We start from the raw sequence: 19,401 nt of genomic DNA, 5'->3' as shown, positions 1-19,401 counted from the left end.
TTAGTCGATTTTTGGAAGATAAATTACGGGGTCATTCCATGAAGGTGGCTGCCTATTTTCCACCCGTCCAATATGTCCAAAGCTGTTAGATGGCCCATTTGGAAGGATGCAGTCCTTCCTCTTGGGACAGAAAATAAAAGAACCTAAAGTCTAAGGGGTATAATCTATGCCAAGTCCTAAACACTCTTCACTGAAATGCCCAATAATAATATTTAAATGTAGATAAAGCCAAACCACCATAAGCTTTTGGGTGCTGAAAGGTCATCAATCAAACCCTTGGCCACATGCCCTTCCAAATAATACTGGCTATGATAGAGTTCAGAGAGACATCTGAGTGGGAATGAAATTCAGACTATTGCAAATAAAGAATAATATACATAAATATCTTTATATTATATATATATATAAAAATTATATATTTTTATGTATAAATGACCAGTCATTTAGTATAACCTGGAAAGATACACCAGTCCGTTGTGATTTTCAAGAAATCTTTCTACAGATTTCCTGAAAATGGGGGGAGGTCTTACTGCCCACGAAAGGAAATAGTGATAGTGGGCAGAAATCACGATGCTAAGGGTACATAATTCCAAAGAATAAAAGAGTCTTTGAGAATGATCAAAATAAAGTTAGAACATGGAGAGCTGAAGCAGAGTTATCTAAAGAAATAAAATAATATCAGCACGAAACAAAATGTAATCTTTGGCTGCCTGTATCTTAATAGGAGAAATACTGGCGTGTGTCTAATAGACTGAGCCAGCCATTTTAATGAAGGAGAATAATAGGAATGCATCAAAACTTTCATGACTGAATTTTACTGATGACGTTTATTTTCAGGATGAATAAGAAGAGCAAGAGACAAAGCATCAAGAAAGATCAAAGCAATTTGAAATATTTAGCCTGTCTTCAGCAGCAACTGGAGTTGCAGGATTAAAAAACAGTGAATAAAAAAATGATATGGCTGTTATGCAGCATGTGTCGAGGGCTGGACAAGAGAAATAAATGCAGAAACTGTGGCTTATTATCCGTTTAGCACTGAAATGGGGGGTTACCTATACAGCTCTGTGAGTTGCTGCTGTTCGCTTTGGGGGTACTTTTGCCACGGAGGATAGGAATCCCACAGCTCACTGTATAACTGTTATCAGATTCTGCAATGAAACCACAAGAAACAAGGGCATCAGCCACTCCAGACACACAGAAATGCAAATACATGTGAAGATTTCCTCTGTGACTGCCTCAAGCATATTCCCCACTTGTTTATTGCTATTACTAAAACTGAGTCATATTACTAAACACATAATTGAGTTTTAAGATACAGGGTTAACCGTCATGAGGGGATTTGTCCAACTTTTTTATAACTACACATGGCAGAAAGGTGTTAATTTCAGAGGTCAATTGCCCAGCCTTTCACAGCAGCTAGGGAGGCCCAAGGCCACTGTGCCTGCGAGTTTCTACGGCCTACCTGCCAGATAGTGAGCTTTGGAGGAACAGGTGAGGGAGCAGCTCTCTTTCTTGCCAGTTTTGCTGCAGGTCAGGCTGGCCTTGGGAGAGACCCAGCTGGACACGCACTTCACCAGCTCTGAAATACACACTCACAGATATACAGTATGCCCTCATGTACACACAGACACAGATAAACACAAATGCAGACAGCCAGGAAAATAAACACAAGCACATGCCAATAAGTTACAGCACAGACTTTACTTCTGCATTTTTAAATCTATGCCAAGTAAATTATTAGAAGTGCTTACAGTAAAAGCCTGGACATGTGTCCTGGTTTAAACTGCCCTATTAACCAAACTAACGAAAGCTAAACGCACAGCAATTACATGATGCTTCATGCGCTGTATTGTCTACTTAAATAATAGTCTGTATTTATGCATAGCAAAAAAAAATTCAAATGTTAGACATAGTAAATGTTTTTTGTTAATGTTAATGTTTTTTTATAGATGCACTATAGGGAAGCACATACTCTCCTTATTTAGACAAGGCTAGCTGCGATTCATAGTTCTGACCACCAGATGTCAGTGTTTCCTACTTACCGATGCAATCCTTCTTGTTCCAATGAAGTTTGTAGCCAGGGGGACAGGTACACTCATAGCTTCCCAAAGTGTTCATGCAGCCGAATTTACAGCCCCCGTGGTTAATGCTGCACTCGTCAATATCTGCATAAGATAAGCACAGGTAGAGGGATGGTCACATATGATGGGTCACATGAAATTCAAAAATGTGCATTCCCAGATTTGTTTTTTTCCACGTTAATGTTTAAATAACGTAACTCTCACTTGCCTACAAAACAATCTAAAACACTGTGATTGCCCACTACAAGCAGAGGTAAGAAAGGCTCCTAGATTATACTGCTATTTAATTCATACACTTACTGTATAAATGATGATGAAGCTATTTGGAGAGTAAAATATTGTTGCGCTTAATCCTGCTTCTTTTCGTGTCCATAATATACAGGCCGTTTCCCCCCACCCACATTCTTTAATTGCTTAATTGGTAATTAAATATAAAAATATGATAATTAAGAAAGTCATGGGAGCTGCCTTCTGTAGGATTGGAGGATTGGAGGAGACACCTAGTCTAGAGCCCTTTGCTAACCCACCCTTACACTTACGGAGAAATGGATGTTTTCAGACTCTTGCTGATCCATTCAAGGCTTGTTTGAGTCTTGGCAGCTGTGGCCTCTCTGTGACTTTGCGAGCTCTATCATTTCTTCATCATGGTTCCTGCTCAGAACCTACCCATTACTCCTAAATCTCCATTTAAGAGGGCTCCAGTGTGGGAGTCTCATTTAAAACAATCCATTATCCCAGTCTAACCAAACATGCCCTTCGGTGCAAAGCCCAGTATTAACAGTGATTTAGAGAATTAGTTCTCATCCGAATCGTTGTGTGGTATAGTGAAGGCAACAAGACACAGCGCAGCTCTCTGCCGCTCTGTGCCCAGCATACCGGAAACAAAGAATTTATTACAAAAAGGAAAAGAAAAGCCTGTCTCTCTGGCTTTTGGAAGACAAACCCCAATAACAAAAGAAGCATTAATCACACCAAACATGGCGTGCACAAAATGCTCCTGCTGTCTTTAGAGAGATTTTTTATGTGCTTCCATATTATATTTATAGTATTAAAAAACTGAAAAAGTATGTGTAACTGCAAAGGAAAGGATGGCGTCCAAGTATCATTTAATAAAGGGTTTTTCTTGAGGAGACAATTATTTTGATATCCATCAATGCACACACTTCATAATGTGATTGTTTTCATTAGTGAGCTGGGTATTCAGCTGAAATCCTAGCCAGATCCTGTCACATGTGTTTGAAGCTTCTGAAACTGGAATGGAAGTACATTTCACCCCACTGAGTACACTTGGTCCCAGTCTGGGAAACCACTTCAGTAAATTATAGCCTCCTTTTATACTAACAACTAAGCCACACGCAGGCCATACAAGCTCTTATTTAATAGAGCTAATCTAGTAGTTCATCAGCCCCTGAACTCACTTGGAAGACATGTGGGCTAAGAGAATAGGAGTGTTGATTTCTCACTGACAGTATGGTACGTAAACTCCTGTCATATTTCTACAAGAAAAGGGGAATTTGGAATGCCATTAACATGGAATCCTGCTACATTCAAGGTCTGATCACCAGTCACTATTATTACACTTAACTTGTGCAGTAACATCATTACATCAATAAGCCCAACACAGTGATTTACAACAATCTGAAATGTATTTGTTATTTTGGTAAAGAATGAAGTGCTCTATGGGCTTAAAAAATGAGCCTGTCTGCCAATAATTGCGTTGTTTTGCTGTGCTCGTGCCTGAATGCCCCGGAGCTCACACCTTTAACATGCTCTGTCTTCCATGCCATGTTTCTGAGTGCTCCGAAGGGCCTATAATTCATCTTTACAGTGGAACATTCTGGGCAGAGACAAAAAACTGAATCTGGCACACACACTTACCCCCTGAATTAATGGTATACCTCAATTATTTCATGCAGTTGCTTTTTTGTTTATGTCACAGGCATTCATCCAAGTCTCAGAAAGTAGGAAAATAAACTAGAAACTTGCAGTAAAATGTTTCAATAGGTGTCAATGCACATCGATCAATTCGATTCTCTTCTGTTCCTTGTGAGCAAATTCCAAGAACCTGATGTAGACTGATTTATAGATATCTGCAGGTTGTCAAAAACAGAAATGGCTCAAAATGCTATGCAATGAGAGTCTTGTCTGTATCTATGGCTCACGCTCCCACTGAGCAGGGATAGGCTGAGTCCCCAGTCAGACAAAGATACAGTATCTCAACACAATTCAACTGAAATGGCTGTTGCTAAAGCTGTGATAAACCTTCTAGGACTACAGTGAGAACTAAAACTACAGCTTACAGAGCATTTCTTAACTTTGCAAATATAAAACGTTTCCATCCGTCCATTTTCTATCCACTCCCAATTCAGGGCCACAGAGGACCCGGAGCCTAACCCTTCAAGCAAGGGGTGCAAGGCAGGATACACCCTGAACGGGACACCAGTCTGTTGCAGGGCAGACACACAGACACGCACACCCTCACATTTGAGGCCAATTTTCCAAGATGCCAATTAACCTACCAGTCTGGACTGTGGGAAGAAACCAGAGCACCCAGAAACCAATGTGAACATAGGGAGAACATACGAACTTCACACAGAGAGTCTGGAATTGAACCTAGGGCCCCATGCTGTGAGGCAGCAGTGTTAAGCACTGCACCTTTGTGCCAAAAATAAATAAAAATAACTGCAAGGTTAAGTTTTTGTTGGGAGATAAAAGGTATGACTAATGGATATTTGCAGATTATTGAACAGCATATTGTTATACCTTAACTTAGCTGCAGGATATGCAATAATGATACTGATCAAGTACAAATTGTTAATTGTAGGTGATATATGTATTATATATATATAATAACCGTGCCAACAGTAACCATGTAGTGAAGCGACTGAATAGGCTCTCTGAACAAAAAATCACATTCCACCATGGGTAAATTGGTTGGGCTATTAAGTACTGAAATTGTCCCACAGCTAGCTTAATTGTATCACTACATGACAAACAGCTTCTCTACTGCTTGGTTCCTTACATTAACTGAATATGTTCCCTCAGCAATTTTCCTTTGTAATTTTTCCCTTTTGTTAGGAGCTAATGTTCAGTTTTCTCAAGATGCACAATGCAAAACCTAACACCTATTGCCTTCTTCAAGACTGCATACAGTATGTATTCGTTAGAGTGTGAAGCCACATTCCTAAATGAATCCACAAGTGTCACATGCATACACAGCACTGAAAGTGGTCCACCCAGTGTAGAGTCTCAGTGGTTTATTATTTAGTTAGGGCTGCTCGGTTGAATATTAAAGGGCTCTGAAGAGATCCACACGTATCACTCAGGAGCAGTGTCAGTGTACAGCAGCAAAGATCTGAGATTTCTGTGCCCCTGTGTGTCACTGCATGTATACATGCTCGTTAGAGTGTGTATGTATAAGAGAGTCAGGAGTCAGGAAGGAGTGTGAGGACAGGCGGGTTGCCCTTTGTTAAGAGCAATGGTGATGAATGATAGACCCTGCTCCCCCAAGATTGTCTGCTCTGTCGGAACTCTCAGATAGCCAGCAGGATTTATGACGGTCCACTCTTGCACACATTGAGAGGAAGGGCCCAGGAGTTTATTTTTTCTACACTGCTCTTCTTGTGAAAAATGGGCACTCTGACTCCAGAGTCTCTGGCGTTAGATAAACAAAGGGATCGCCCCGTACGACCTCAGTAAGACTGCAGCGGTGCTGAAAACACTTGGGGAGTGTGAAAAGCAGCCTGACTGTCTCTACATGATCCTGTACTACAACTGGGATTGGCCACGCAGAGATTCTCAAGAGATTAGCTCACACAGAATTAATGATCACATTTTGAACTGATCTGCTAGGATTCATTTGAAACACTCTAAGCCCTTGGCAATTTTCCACAAATATATAGTCACTTTCATATTTGCAATAAAGAACTATACTGAATGTAATCAATTCATTTGATAGATGTTTTAGAAGGGAAAAACATTTATATTATAATGATAATGATAATTCCCTAAAATAATCCAATCCATCGATTGTGTAATCTTAATATTCCCTTAATAAAAAATCTCCTGTGGAAATCATGGAGACCCCTTAGGAAGCAATAAGAAAGCTATCTTGTCATTGGAGTTACAGTGGCTTCATGAGATTTCAGAAGGACAAAACCACAGCGAGTATTTCTGCTCATTGGGTATGTACTGCTCTTGAATTGAAGTGAGGACAATAGAAAAGTGAGGAAAGAGTCTGAATGTGCCAGGAGCAGTGCATTTCTCTCAGTGCAGAGAGTCTGTATGTGCCGGGAGCAGTGCATTTCTCTCAGTGCAGAGAGTCTGTATGTGCCGGGAGCAGTGCATTTCTCTCAGTGCAGAGAGTCTGTATGTGCCAATAGCAGTGCATTTCTCCCAGTGCAGAGAGTCTGTATGTGCCAGTAGCAGTACATTTCTCTTAGTGTAGAGAGTCTGTATGTGCCAGTAGCAATACATTTCTCTCAGTCTGTATGTGCCTGCAACAGTGCATTTCTCTCAGTGCAAAGAGTCTACATGTGAATTTCTCTAGGTGCAGTGTATTTTAGTGGAGTGTAGTATTTCTAAGAGACCTTTTTTAGAAATACTACACTTTCTTGTTTGATAGGAAGATAAGTGAGCTTTTAGGTAAGTTCTATTGCCAGTTATAAAGAAGCTAACTTTTATTTCTTCCTGTCCAATCTAAAAAGCCTTCAGGGGCTGCTTCAGACTGCAAAGAGATATACTGATATACCATCAAAGAATCAGAAATTTTAATCAGTGAAAACTAGTGTCTTGTTTTGGCCTGTTGTGTCCTCTTGTATTAACTTTAAGACAATCAGATGAAATGGTTCAGGCAGCCTACCTCCGCAGTGGGCCAGTCCATACAGCACGTAGCCCTTGTGGCAGAAGCACTGAAAGCTGCCAGGGGAATTGACGCAGGAATGATCACATGCTCTATCAAAAGAGCACTCATCAATATCTGCAGAAGAAGAACAAAGAAAGAGCCATCAACACACAGGACAGAGGAACACAATGTATTATGTGGTGCACTGCGTCCACTTGAGCATTCATTTCGAAAAGCAGCAAGCCCCTTCAGAGGATAAAGTAAAATGACTCTCATGCATCTTTTAATGAGGCTAAAACAGGGGCATCCACGTTCCAGCCATTCTAAGCCATTCCTTCTGAAGGTGTTAGTACAAATAGTTAATTGTTTGATTAGCTTATTAACTTGATTATTAATCGTTTAGTAAGGGGTGTAGCTGTACTAAAACACCTCAACTTAGGGGACAGCAAGTATTGGTATTGAAACAGTTTTCCAAGACAAGTGCCAGGCAGATTCACTGTATACTTAAAAACATAACTGAGAATTCTTGGCTCTGAAATTGCCTCTGAGAGATGGCACAGTTTGAAAAATGTTAATCTAAGATCGCGTGGCTAGATTTGTGTATGCAGCAACAGGGAATAGAACTGGATATACAGATTTATTTGATTTAATGCTGCCTTTGATGCAGAAGGCTTTGGCAACCTTGGCAGAAAGGATGTGCTAAGGGTCAAAATCACATTTATCTGCCACACATATATTCTGTTTGGTAATTCATATTAATATTAAACACTATATCGTAAAAAGTATTTAGAACACCCCTCAACATACAGGATTGTTAATCTTGCAGGAATTTGTTCTGCATTTGTTCTTTACATGCCATGCCTATCTGCTTGTCTTGTCTGTGAAAAGTGTAGTTTTCACTTTAAGCAAGGAAGTAGTTCTTAACTGGCCTAGAGCCAAGCTGATCCATGTAGTTAGTGGCACACAACACTGTCTTGCTGCCAAATGCCTGTCCTCCTCAAACCTGCTTAAGATAAGAGAGGTTTTGTGTTGGCAGTGGGAATTCAGTACTTTTTGAATCTGCCATCCATCCACTGGTGCCAATCACTGCGCAATCTGCACTGTGGCTGTAAAAGTCAGTTAAGTCTCATTTAGCAGAGTAATAAATAGATTTATATGTATATTTGAATCTGACAGCTATAATGACCCATATGGAAACCATTTGCATGGAAAACACTTTCTTTATCTAGGAATGTGCCAGAGCAGCCGGAATGTGACACCAGATCATGTGATTGATCCATTTTCGCCATGAACTGCATTGAATTGGCAAATACCTCTGCTATTGTCATGTCCAGATATTTACATTAAATCCTGCCTTCTCAGCAGCTCAGCTGCTTCTCAGAAGTCTACCGTCTTTGGGGAGGAGAGTAAATAATAATCTCCTACTCTCCTAATCTCCTTTTAAGACTAGTTTAAGAATCATATCTAATAATATATATGTATTTCATATGCTATGTATGTACACCAAGGGTCAAATAAGCAACACATTTTCAAAGGCACTGTAAAAGAGAGCAATATTGTTAATCTTTCATTTTGATCCACACATTACAGCGACCTCTGCATACCTGAACAGAAAGCCATCCCCTTTTTAAAGACATTGAGACACTGATGGGGACAGTTCCTGGCATCTGTGATGGCAGCACTGTGTGTGCAAAGGGAGTTTACTGTATTGTAAAACTAATTAACTCAATGATTGTATCCATATAGCACTTTCTATCACAAAGGCTCAAAGGTGAGCGTTCTGGCCCACTATGGCTGCCGTCGCATCATCCAGGTGGATGCTGCACATTGGTGGTGGTGGAGGGGAGTCCCCATTACCTGTAAAGCGCTTTGAGTGGAGTGTCCAGAAAAGTGCTATATAAGTATAAGCAATTATTATTATTATTTTTATTATTATTATTATTATTATTATTATTAAAGGATCCCAAAGTTCTGTAAATATAGGAAGAGACACATTTCATCCACCACTGCAGTCCAGCACCCTCTTAAATGACACATGGCAGCCATTCTACACCAGCAGCCCCAGTACATAGCAGGTCAGGTGGAGAAGTGAAAGTACTGCTTCACCACTTGAATTAAAGGGCAATTTTGGGGAAGCCAGATTGTTTAAGCTCCAAGAGGATTTAGTAAGGGCATTGAGCTTAACGCCATTACTCTTACACACAATGCCACGTGATCTTTAATTACCAAGTAGTTTCTATTTTAATTTAGAGTCTCATTTAAAGGACCGCACCTATGCACATTGTTCCTAGTCACCATAGTGCAGCACTTGTTTGGAAAATCTGCACTTTACATAGGGGTTAATATTTAATTTATGTAACCAGTTAAGCAGTGTGTACATCGACTGTATATGATTTAGCTTTACAATTCTTGGCTATTACTGTGAAGTTGAGCATTGTAAATGTACATGTATCTATTTTTCTTTTTGGCATCTTGAATCCATTTTAGGTGGAGGGGAGTCCCCATTACCTATAAAGTGTTTTGAGTGGAGTGTCCAGAAAAGCACTATGTAAGCATGAAGAATAATAATAATTTTATAAGATAAACATCAGATATTTTCTATATGATGTGGTTTATCATTAGATCTCGATTATCATTATATCCAAAAGATAGTTTTATTTATGCAATGGGAATATATTTTTTTTATACAAAAGAATCTCATATACAAAACATGAAGAATTTTATATACAATTTAAAGTGATTTCCAAACTATTTTAAGATAGAAATTTAGGCATTAAACCTGTCCAGAGTATAAAAGTATATTATGAGACATAATAGACATTAAAAACAGACAGATTGTATCACTGATGGCATTTGGTGTACTGCAGTGGAGTGCCCTATCACACGCAGTGTGAAAATGATAACAGTCCAGAATCTGTAGGCCACAAGCTGCATGAAGGTAAACACCTTCTAACAGGATTGGTCCAGCTTGTTCTAAAACTGTAAAAGTTAACAACAATCGTTTTAATGATCAAATTTTAAAGGCAAGCAAAACTGGGTTACCAAGACTGGATATTTACATTATCACCAGATTCAAATTACCTGTACTGAACAATATTCGATTCTATTGGTGGATGAAATCAGATTCAGAGTACAGACGTTTATCTCTCTCAGTCCTGCCCTGCCTAAATCAGTCTAAACCTTTTTTGTCTTAAACAGAGAAGAGAATGAGGGTATTCATAATATTTAAGGAGACTAAAAAAGTCAACCTTATGAATTTAATTGCAATTTAGCAGTAAAACACAAACCAGAGGACACAGAAGGAAACTAGAGCAGAAAGCAGGAAGAACTTCTTCATACAGAGGGGGTGGGAGTGTGAAACAAACTACCCAGCCATGTTGTTGAGGCTGATACCCTGGCTTCTTCCAAGAACTGGCTGGATGAGATTCTTGGATTAAGTAGCTACTGACAACCAAACATCTAACAAGCACTGAATGGCCTCCTCTCATTTATGAACGTTCTTATTTTGTTGTATCAGGATTGCTCTGTACCTTCAGTGAAACCACACTACGTTTGCAACAGAATCATCATGGCAACGACTCTTGGTCATGTGATTGGCCAGTGACACTTAATTTAGGGCAATAAATAATCTGAGCACGGGAGTTTCCTCTTTGGCTTGGCCGCCGTAGCCACCACTTTTACAGGTAAGCAACAATCGCAGCAGATAAAACAATTATTAAGTGATCAGTTTTCAAAGGGAAGACAGGATGTCTTTGGAGTTTGGGTGAAAATGAAAGGGAATGTTTAAGGTTTCGCAGATTTAAAAGACTTTCATTACAGAGTCTGAAAAAAACACCCACATTATCCTGGAGTGCACAGATGCACCACCACAACACACAATGAAAACTAATATTTAACAACAGAGTAATGATACACAGTAACTGCAAAGACCTGCATCATATTGAACGTGAGACGTTTTTTTATTTTTTTTTATGAAACAAAAACACAAGTGCGAATAATCATAGACAAAATGTAATTTATCAAAAAGGCTTTTATATTTCATATCATGTTTGCAAATATCGACTTTTAAGTGGCAAGCTGATGGATTTCTGGCAAAGCTTTTGTCTTAGGAACTGCAATCAGGCACACAGTTGCCAGCGAAAGGCAGCCAAATTCTTACTTTACTTTTTCTCAGTTCCCTGTTGTCTCAGTGAGAGAAATCCTAAAAATTCTCCACACACACTCACTTTCCAACCAAGCTGGCCAGCGCAGAAGAGATTCAAAGTGTTTGAATGATGTCTCTGAGTAGCAACAAGCTCAGCAGTAGTGCTCTGGGGTCTTTATTGCCTTTGGCTGTCTTCATATGTACAGTACTTCTGATTAAACTGGGTGCAATCTCTAGATAAGATTAGTCATTTTTGATCAATACTTGTTATGCCAGTCAATTCCCAATATCTGTACTGAGCTACAGTCATGTAAAACAGATTAGCAAAAGTATAATGCCCTCAGAAACACCTGCTGCCTTACTCAGTACAAGTGAAATACCTTCCATTCTGTCTGTGGTGAAAGACAATTTTATCATTAAAAAATGATTTACTTCACAGTACTGCTGTTTCATCATTATTACAAGCTGCTGTATTTGTAGTGCGAGTGTTTCTTTGCACTTCTCTAAAAGCAGTTAGCAACGCTCCTGTGTAGCTATAGCTTGATCTTAAAGATAATTATTTCCAGTCTGGCAGATAGTAATACTGTATAACACAACTTGTCTATTCTACTATCTTTCTCCACAAGATGAGCCCTGATTTTCTCCAAGATGTATAAGCAGGTCATTCAGTTCATAAAGCATTTCTGTAATTGAATCCTCTCACAGAAGGCTGACAAGTGGTTTCTGGATTTAGATTCTAATATGCCTTTAAGAAAAGACATCCTATTTCCTCCCCAGCCTCCATTCCATTTCTCTGGCCTCAAAATCATCTCACCTGTGCATGTGAAACCAGCAGTAAAGCCATCCGATATCACCTGAGCAGCCTTTAATTAAAACCACGGAAATCTAATTGCTATAAATAATAAGCCTGGATTATATAAGCAACCATGGCAGTGGTCCCACACAGCAGACTCTGCCAGTTTGCAGAGTGAGATCCTAGTGTTGGTTGAGATGTATAGAGAACAGACCACAGAAAGCACCTTCAGCAAAGATTAGTTTTTACATAAAACTTTATTATGGTGTGGGAAAATGCCCTCCCTGTCCGCACACACAAGCCCAACAGGCTTGGCACAACTAACATTTCGCTGATTGGACTGGCATGTTTGGACAATAAGCAGGCCCCTCAGTTATAACAGTTCATTTTCTGACCACTTTAATTACTTATCCCTTTTCCCCACTTGCTGCTCAAAGGGTACATCTGCTTCAAGACTGGTTATTTCTTCGTGAGAATTGCCTGACCTGATTTTCAATCCAAGATAGATGTCCAATAATAAAAACTCAGCGTGGGAATCTGTACAGGGATCAAATTCAAATGTTAATGTTACAAGGAACAAGCTCCTCAGGGTGTTGAGTTCTCAATAAACCAAGCAGAGTGGCAAGATATCTAAAGTGAAATCACTCACAGAGCAAATTCCTTCAGAAGATCATGGGAGACCCAAATCAGGAGTGAAGTTCTGTAGGCGCTGTTTACAGCACAGGTATGTATGTGTGGCGAGACAGGTACCAAGAGTACGTGCAAGATACCACAAGGCAATGGGGAAAAGAGCGCTCACAAACACAAATACACCCTCCAGACAAACAGAAGAGCCTTTGTCTTCTCACATCGGCACATCTCAGATTTTTATATGTATAAATTATTTATAGTACCAGGGCATCACCCTCTTGAGACACACATGCGTGTGATAAAGCAGGCCTAGCAGATCCTCACTTTAGGTTTGCTACCTGGCCACACAAACACATCCAGCCCAGAACAGGCCACGCACTTTCTTCTCTTCTCATTTGGTCACGAGCAATTGCCTGTTGTTCACCCAATGCCGAAGGATAAAACACACCGAAATAAGGCAACACACGGGAAAAAACAAAACAGATTCCCAACAAGCAATAAGACAATCTGTGCAGTTCAAAAAATGTTACAGTGATAAGAAATGGCTTTATCTGCAATGTGCCAAATAGAGGATCCCAGCTTGCCTATGTGGAGAAGAGGCTGCATCTGATAAGCACAGTACCACCAGGCCCTCATAGGGAGGCAGCAGGGGGAACAGCTCTCAGACACTCATGGAATGAAGGAATGCCTACAGTCGCTCTCATCACACAGGCAAGTCTCTTCATGATTAATTACACAGGCGATGACAGCTATGTAACACCGTGACTGTTTAAATCCAGATAACCTGCGGAGTTAAGCTTATACTTCTCAGCTTCTTCCACATCTAAGGTGCTTGTTTTTGTTTTCGTCCCTTTCTCTCAAGCAAAGTCTGGTTATTGATACCATACACACAGAGAACCACCCTTTCCCCACTGCTTCCTGTTCCACGGCTATTCCTCCCCCCAGTGCACACCCACAATTCTATTTTGACACTGCTGCTGTTATCTCCAGAACTCCAAAAACAACAATACAAATGTAAAAGTCGAGATAAATGTGTATTTTGGCAGATTGCAAGCAACTCCCATTCTCCCTTTTTTGAACCCTGACACAATTACAGGCCAGACCCTTGAACCCTCAACTAAGACTAGCACGCAGCAGCTGAGCCCTCTTCACCAGAGTCCTGTTAACACAACACCTGGGAACGTGCTGACAATATAGCTCCTCTGTTTTTTTGTTAACAATATTCAAATATCAGGTTTTAGCATCAGAGTACTTTTGCCTAAAAGCCAACCAGCTTACCCTATCTTTAATCAGCTAAACTCTAGAGGTAGATGAAACAGAGACGTTTGTGCATGTCATAACCAATAATTTAACATTTCCTTGTATGAGTCATATGGTCATTACCTTCCCATACATATATATTATTTCTTTTGAGGCTACAGACCAATTGGAAAGGTGTAGATGTATTGTAGTCCCATGTATTATGTTTCATAAGGATGAAGAGCAATCAAGTTGAAGGTCTGGGTGACATGAGGTGAATGTCATCAATCAACATTTGTTAAGGGAAGAGTTTAAATCCATAGATAAGACAATGATCACATTCAGAGATTCAAACCTAAGAGATCCGTATCCAATTTTTATTCATTTACACTGATTTCTTAATAACTATTCAGTAAAGCATAATTGGTGTTTAAACTGGTGTTCTAGTCAAAGGGTTATTTACACTAATGCAAAGTATTACAAATTCAGGAAGAATAGGATCTTAGAATAGAATCAATTTTAACTTTTAGCTCCTTCTTATCAATGTTAAAACAATAAACCCAACCAACATCTCCAGAAAGTTAAAAGGCAAGCTGTGTGAAGCACAGAATAGTGAATGATGTGGCTCGAGTTACTCCTGTCTTGGGGTATGTCTAAGACTGACACTTGTTTTGAAACCTCTTCAAAAAAGTGATTAAGGCTAGTACACTTAAACTTTCACCACATTGGGAAGCTGACAGGTACTTAGCTTTAACATGTTCTGTTTACCTCAGACAGGGATAAAACAGAAAATAGAGAAACCCTTTTTCATGCTCCTACAGAAAAGCGAAGGATATGACTGTGTCACAGCACCTATGCTTGTCTAGACATCTGATGCCTTTAGAAAGCTGTTTTCTTGGTGAATTGAAGGGGGTGAAATTATACTTGGCTAATAATGATATTCAGATAAGGAAGAAACCTGCGCAGAGCCACTTGTAGATGTGACCGGATATTCAACAAGGTAACGAGTATAGAAGAATATAGAAAAGGCTTGAACATCAAAACATTTGGATAAACAACATGAAAGAGATTGCCTCAGTCTCCCTCTTCATTGAGCCATCACTGCAGCACAGTACTGGCAATAATGAAAAAAACTTAGGAAATCACAATTTTAGAGAGATTGAGACAACTGATTCTTTCATCATACTCCATGACTCCTGTGCTTGTAATGAAATGTATGGTTATGAGAAATTATGAGTATTAATATGTTTCCAATGTTTTTAGTTTTGCTTTGTTATATATTGTTATAAGTGCCATGAGACATCCATTTTTAAACCGCTTCATTCAATTCAGGGTTGTGTGGGAGCTGGAGCCTATCCCAGCAAGCAATGGATGCAAAAAAGCATACACCCGGGCTGGGACACTAGTCCATTGCATACAGTAGATAGTCCATAGACAGATAATAATAATAATAATTGCTTACACTTATATAGTGCTTTTCTGGACACTCCACTCAAAGCGCTTTACAGGTAATGGGGACTCCCCTCCACCACCACCAATGTGCAGCATCCACCTGGATCCGATGGCAGCCAGGCAGCCATAGTGCGCCAGAAACCTCACCCCACATCAGCTATCAGTGGAGAGGAGAGCAGAGTAATGAAGCCAATTCATAGATGGGGATTATTAGGAAGCCATGATTGGTAAGGGCCAATGGAAAATTTGGCCAGGATGCTGGGATTACACCCCTACTCTTTTCGAGAAACACCCTGGGATTTTTAATGACCACAGAGAATCAGGACTTCGGTTTTACGTCTCACCCAAAGGACGGCGCCTGTTTACAGTACAGTGTCACCATCACTATATTGGGGCATTAGGACTCACATGGACCGCAGGGTGAGCGCCCCCTGCAGGCCCCACTAACACCTCTTCCAGCAGCAACCTTAGTTTTTCCCAGGAGGGTCCCATCCAGGTACTGACCAGGCTCACACCTACTGAGCTTCAGTGGGCTGCCAGTTGTGAGTTGCAGAGTGATATGGTTGTGGCTAAACAACAGGTACAAACACCGACACACCGAGAAATAGCTCTCCACATGCAGAATTGAACCCAGACCCCCGGAGTTGTGAGACAGCAATACTAGCCACTGTGCCGCCCGTAAGGCTCTCGGTATATTATTGTTTCATTTGCAATTTGTCCTTAATTGTCTAACTTACACTGAAGATATTGATAGAAATGTACATATTTCAACGGAGAGCATTACAGTATTGCAGATGTTGAAGAAATATGGGCAATAAGATACAGCTTCCTTATAAATTCCACCTACAGTGTGGGCAGGAAATGAGTCTGAATGGAAAAATCTGGGCCCTGTCTGACAGTTGCTTGATTCACAGTCAGCGGCAGTGAAAACAAACAAGGTTCTGAGCTACTATTGTACACACTCCCCTGATAACCTCTGACCTCGTGACAAACACTTCTAGCCTTTATGCCCTTGGCTTTGTTTCAGGACATCACAGCGAAGGACAGAGAGAATGTGAAAGTGGGGGATGGACAGCAGACAGAAAAACAAATCTGTCAGACTGAGGGCTCTCTTTGATAAGACTAGGTGTATCATAATAAGATTTTCAACCAACCTTAACAAATAATTAAAAATTGCACATCCCTTTCTTCTTGTTTTCTCTGCAGGACTTGAAGTATTTGTTGGGCTCCTGTTTTTATTCATTCTCTTCCAAGCTGGAAGTCTCTCCGACTGGATACCCACAGACAGGGAGTTATTGATGAGCACGGCTTTATCTTAATATTTTCCATAACTGTTGGTGGTGAGAGGTTTTGGATTTATCTATTGTGTTTGGCAGCATTCCAAGAAAAACAGAAGAAAAAGCTCCAGACAGGCTTTCTCTGCCATTGGCTTTCTCTGCCTCAGCTGAAGGCTGGGGGCAAGGTGGCAGAGGACTGCGAGGAGTGAGGAGTCAGGTATGATAAAAAAATCAGAAAAAAGACAGTACTTGAATTTTGCCGTAATTATGTCCTCATAATATTAAAGGACACACAAAATTCATCTCCTCATTTCCTCAGCCTGACATGTACATCTTACTGGTTCTGAAAGAGGTGGGAGTGTACAGCATCTTAAAATACTACCTGAGCAGAGATTTCATGTACTTCAGTTTGAGAGGTTCTGAGGCTCGCACATGTGGACCGGAAAACAAGCAGAAGGCTGTCCACATCATGATACTAAATGGGTAACATAGTTAAGTAAGTCATTTTGTTGGCTGACAGAAAGCATTGACTTTTGCAGTTTCTCCTGTAGAAAGTCATGTACAGTATCCATAATCTGGGTGGGTGTTCTCACTGTTCACCACAACATCAGACATGAAGGACAGTGTTGGACAAAACGACCTCATCAACCTCTGTTCTAAAAAAACTGATTGTCTCACCATGGAGATACTTCTCCAACCAAGGACTGAGTCACCTGCACTGTGTAGATGGATCCATACATCCTCAAGAGAATGTCGAAACTCGTAAATATTTGCCTCACTAGAAGGTCCATAAAAATCAACATGGAAATCGGAGGGGAACCTTGATCTTCTGATCTTAAAATAACACTGAAGTGAGGTTCACATCCAAAGCCTTGCGACCCTGTTAGGGTGATGCGATATTGTTTCCACTTCTCTGGGGCCCCCCCCTCAATAGAAACACCGGACAAACAGCGCTACCTTGGCAGGTCCTCTCATCAGTCAGCAGTTTGTAGCCCTTCTTGCAGCTGCACTCAAAGCTGCCCACCGTGTTCCGACACACATGGTCACAGCCACCGTTGTTGAGACGACACTCATCGATGTCTGTACAGGGAAGCACATTAGGTAAAGATTAGCAATAACTGTACAGACCGTGATCAGAAATATTTAGCAATCCTAGGCTTTGGGAAGCACTGGAAGTGGTTAAAACCCAGGTTACTCAGTGGCTGTCGATTGGCGTGATTAGTGTTCTAGGACTGAAGTAAACAGCACTCATTGTGGGTGTCCCATGCTTGAATGAACTTTTAGGAAGATATCTGACTGTCTCATTGAGGTAGATAAATAAGTTTAATTAAACTGCACTGCAATGAGACTCAGTACTCACAGACTTTGTAAGATGTGAGATCCTCGTTTTACTACATATTGTTTAACAAGTTTCAAACAGAGAGAGAGAAGAGAGGGAGTGAGATACAGACAGCTCACTGGCACTAGGAGATCCATGCAACTATTAACATAAAAATTGCATATCAATATGAAAGAGAATTAACTGCAATCAAAAAAGTCCTTAATGTAGGGGTTTACCATTTCTTATAAGACTCTGGCAAAGGAGCAGCTTCAGAGATGAAACGTTTTCTTTACTAGTATTTTATTTCTGCTTGTTGATAGTGATTAGTGTGTTAATGCAGATCTAGATAAAACTAGTAGCCAGATAAAACAGTTTTCGTTGTGTCAGCATGACGGCTCAAACATGTACCTCTTTAAAATCATTTTCATGCACCCGGTATGGATGCGTCTGAGAATGTATTGTTTCTAAGGTGCTTGGTGTCACTTTTCGATTTAAATGATCTGACCAATTTTTTTATTTAAATACTGTCAGTCACATCTGCAAAAGCATACAACATTCCAAAGCAATGCTTACAGAGAAATCAATTCCCAGCATACAGAACATAGCAACATATCGTAGTTTTTGTCATATTCTTAAACTTAAAATGGAAAACTAAAAGGAATGAATGATCTTAAACCCTGTGACAGTGAAGATTAAGGAGCAGCTTATTTCCTGGACTAAAATGTGAAGAGGAAAAATATAAAGACGGTATGGTCTACTGTTAGGTTTTTTTTGTTCATTTTAAAAAGAACATGCTCATAATCACAAATTTAACGATTTTTTTTTCCTTCCTGGCATTCCTTTTAAAGCAGCTGGGTGTCAGGGGAAACAGTTTCCAGGTATCGACAGTGGACACCAACTCTAAATTTCCCCTCCATCCTCTTCTCTGCTCTTACTGCTGTGTGACAGGAGAGGCAGAGACCTCACACACTCTCTGTCAAATCACTAGCAGAGCGAGACCAGATGAAAAGGAATCTAGGAGAGAAGACAGCCAGACAGACGGACAGGCTGAGGGATGGGAAAGTGTTCTGTATGCCTCAGTAACCCTGAATTGCTTTTCTGATTAGAACCTGTCATTGCGGGCTCCCAGTCTGCCCTCAGAATCCCCTGTGCTGGTGCAGCAAGGCGTGGAATGACAGGCAGAGGGGGCAGCAGGTCAGAAGAGACATGATCCCAGAGAGGAGGGAGCTGCATGAAGTTCATACTGAAGTGGTGCTAAAATAACTCTCCACGCCCTCTGTCAGACGATGGACAATCACAAGAGAGTGATGTTGTCCTTTCGGCCACACATGACTGCACCACGCTTTAACAAGCTGTTAGCAGCCCTCAGCACTTAGCCTTTTTTTAATCCTCTCTGCTGAAAAATAAAATGACAGTTTCTGTCTCCCTTCACCGCACACACCACCATTACCCTTGATCTGGACATTGATAGTTACAACTGAACAGCCATGTTCTTCAGCTATTGCTGAGTTATATAGCATAAACATGCAGAAACGCACACAGATGAGACACATAGACACACCAGAGGAAAAAAAGAGCAAGACACAGCAGCAAGAAACTTACTCTCGTGGCCACAGTCAAA

General features: G+C 40.4%; 1 protein-coding gene across 3 annotated transcripts in view; it reads right to left on the bottom strand.

Moving 5' to 3' along the window:
• scube3 (signal peptide, CUB domain, EGF-like 3) overlaps positions 1–19,401 on the bottom strand; it is a 114,184-nt gene that overhangs the window by 10,617 nt on the left and 84,166 nt on the right. For all 3 annotated transcript variants that reach the window (XM_088639900.1, XM_088639899.1, XM_088639903.1), the window contains 5 exons: positions 17,417–17,539; positions 6,943–7,059; positions 2,043–2,165; positions 1,463–1,579; positions 1,053–1,148 (listed from right to left, as the gene is read on the bottom strand). In XM_088639900.1, the coding sequence (XP_088496026.1) occupies positions 1,053–1,148; positions 1,463–1,579; positions 2,043–2,165; positions 6,943–7,059; positions 17,417–17,539 (576 nt within the window). The remainder of the gene's footprint in view (positions 1–1,052; positions 1,149–1,462; positions 1,580–2,042; positions 2,166–6,942; positions 7,060–17,416; positions 17,540–19,401) is intronic.

Source organism: Lepisosteus platostomus, chromosome 7, assembly GCF_059453375.1.
Source record: "Lepisosteus platostomus isolate fLepPlt1 chromosome 7, fLepPlt1.hap1, whole genome shotgun sequence".
Taxonomy (NCBI): domain Eukaryota; kingdom Metazoa; phylum Chordata; class Actinopteri; order Semionotiformes; family Lepisosteidae; genus Lepisosteus; species Lepisosteus platostomus.
Note: the sequence above shows the minus strand (reverse complement) of the source record. Positions and strands in the feature narration are given on the sequence as shown.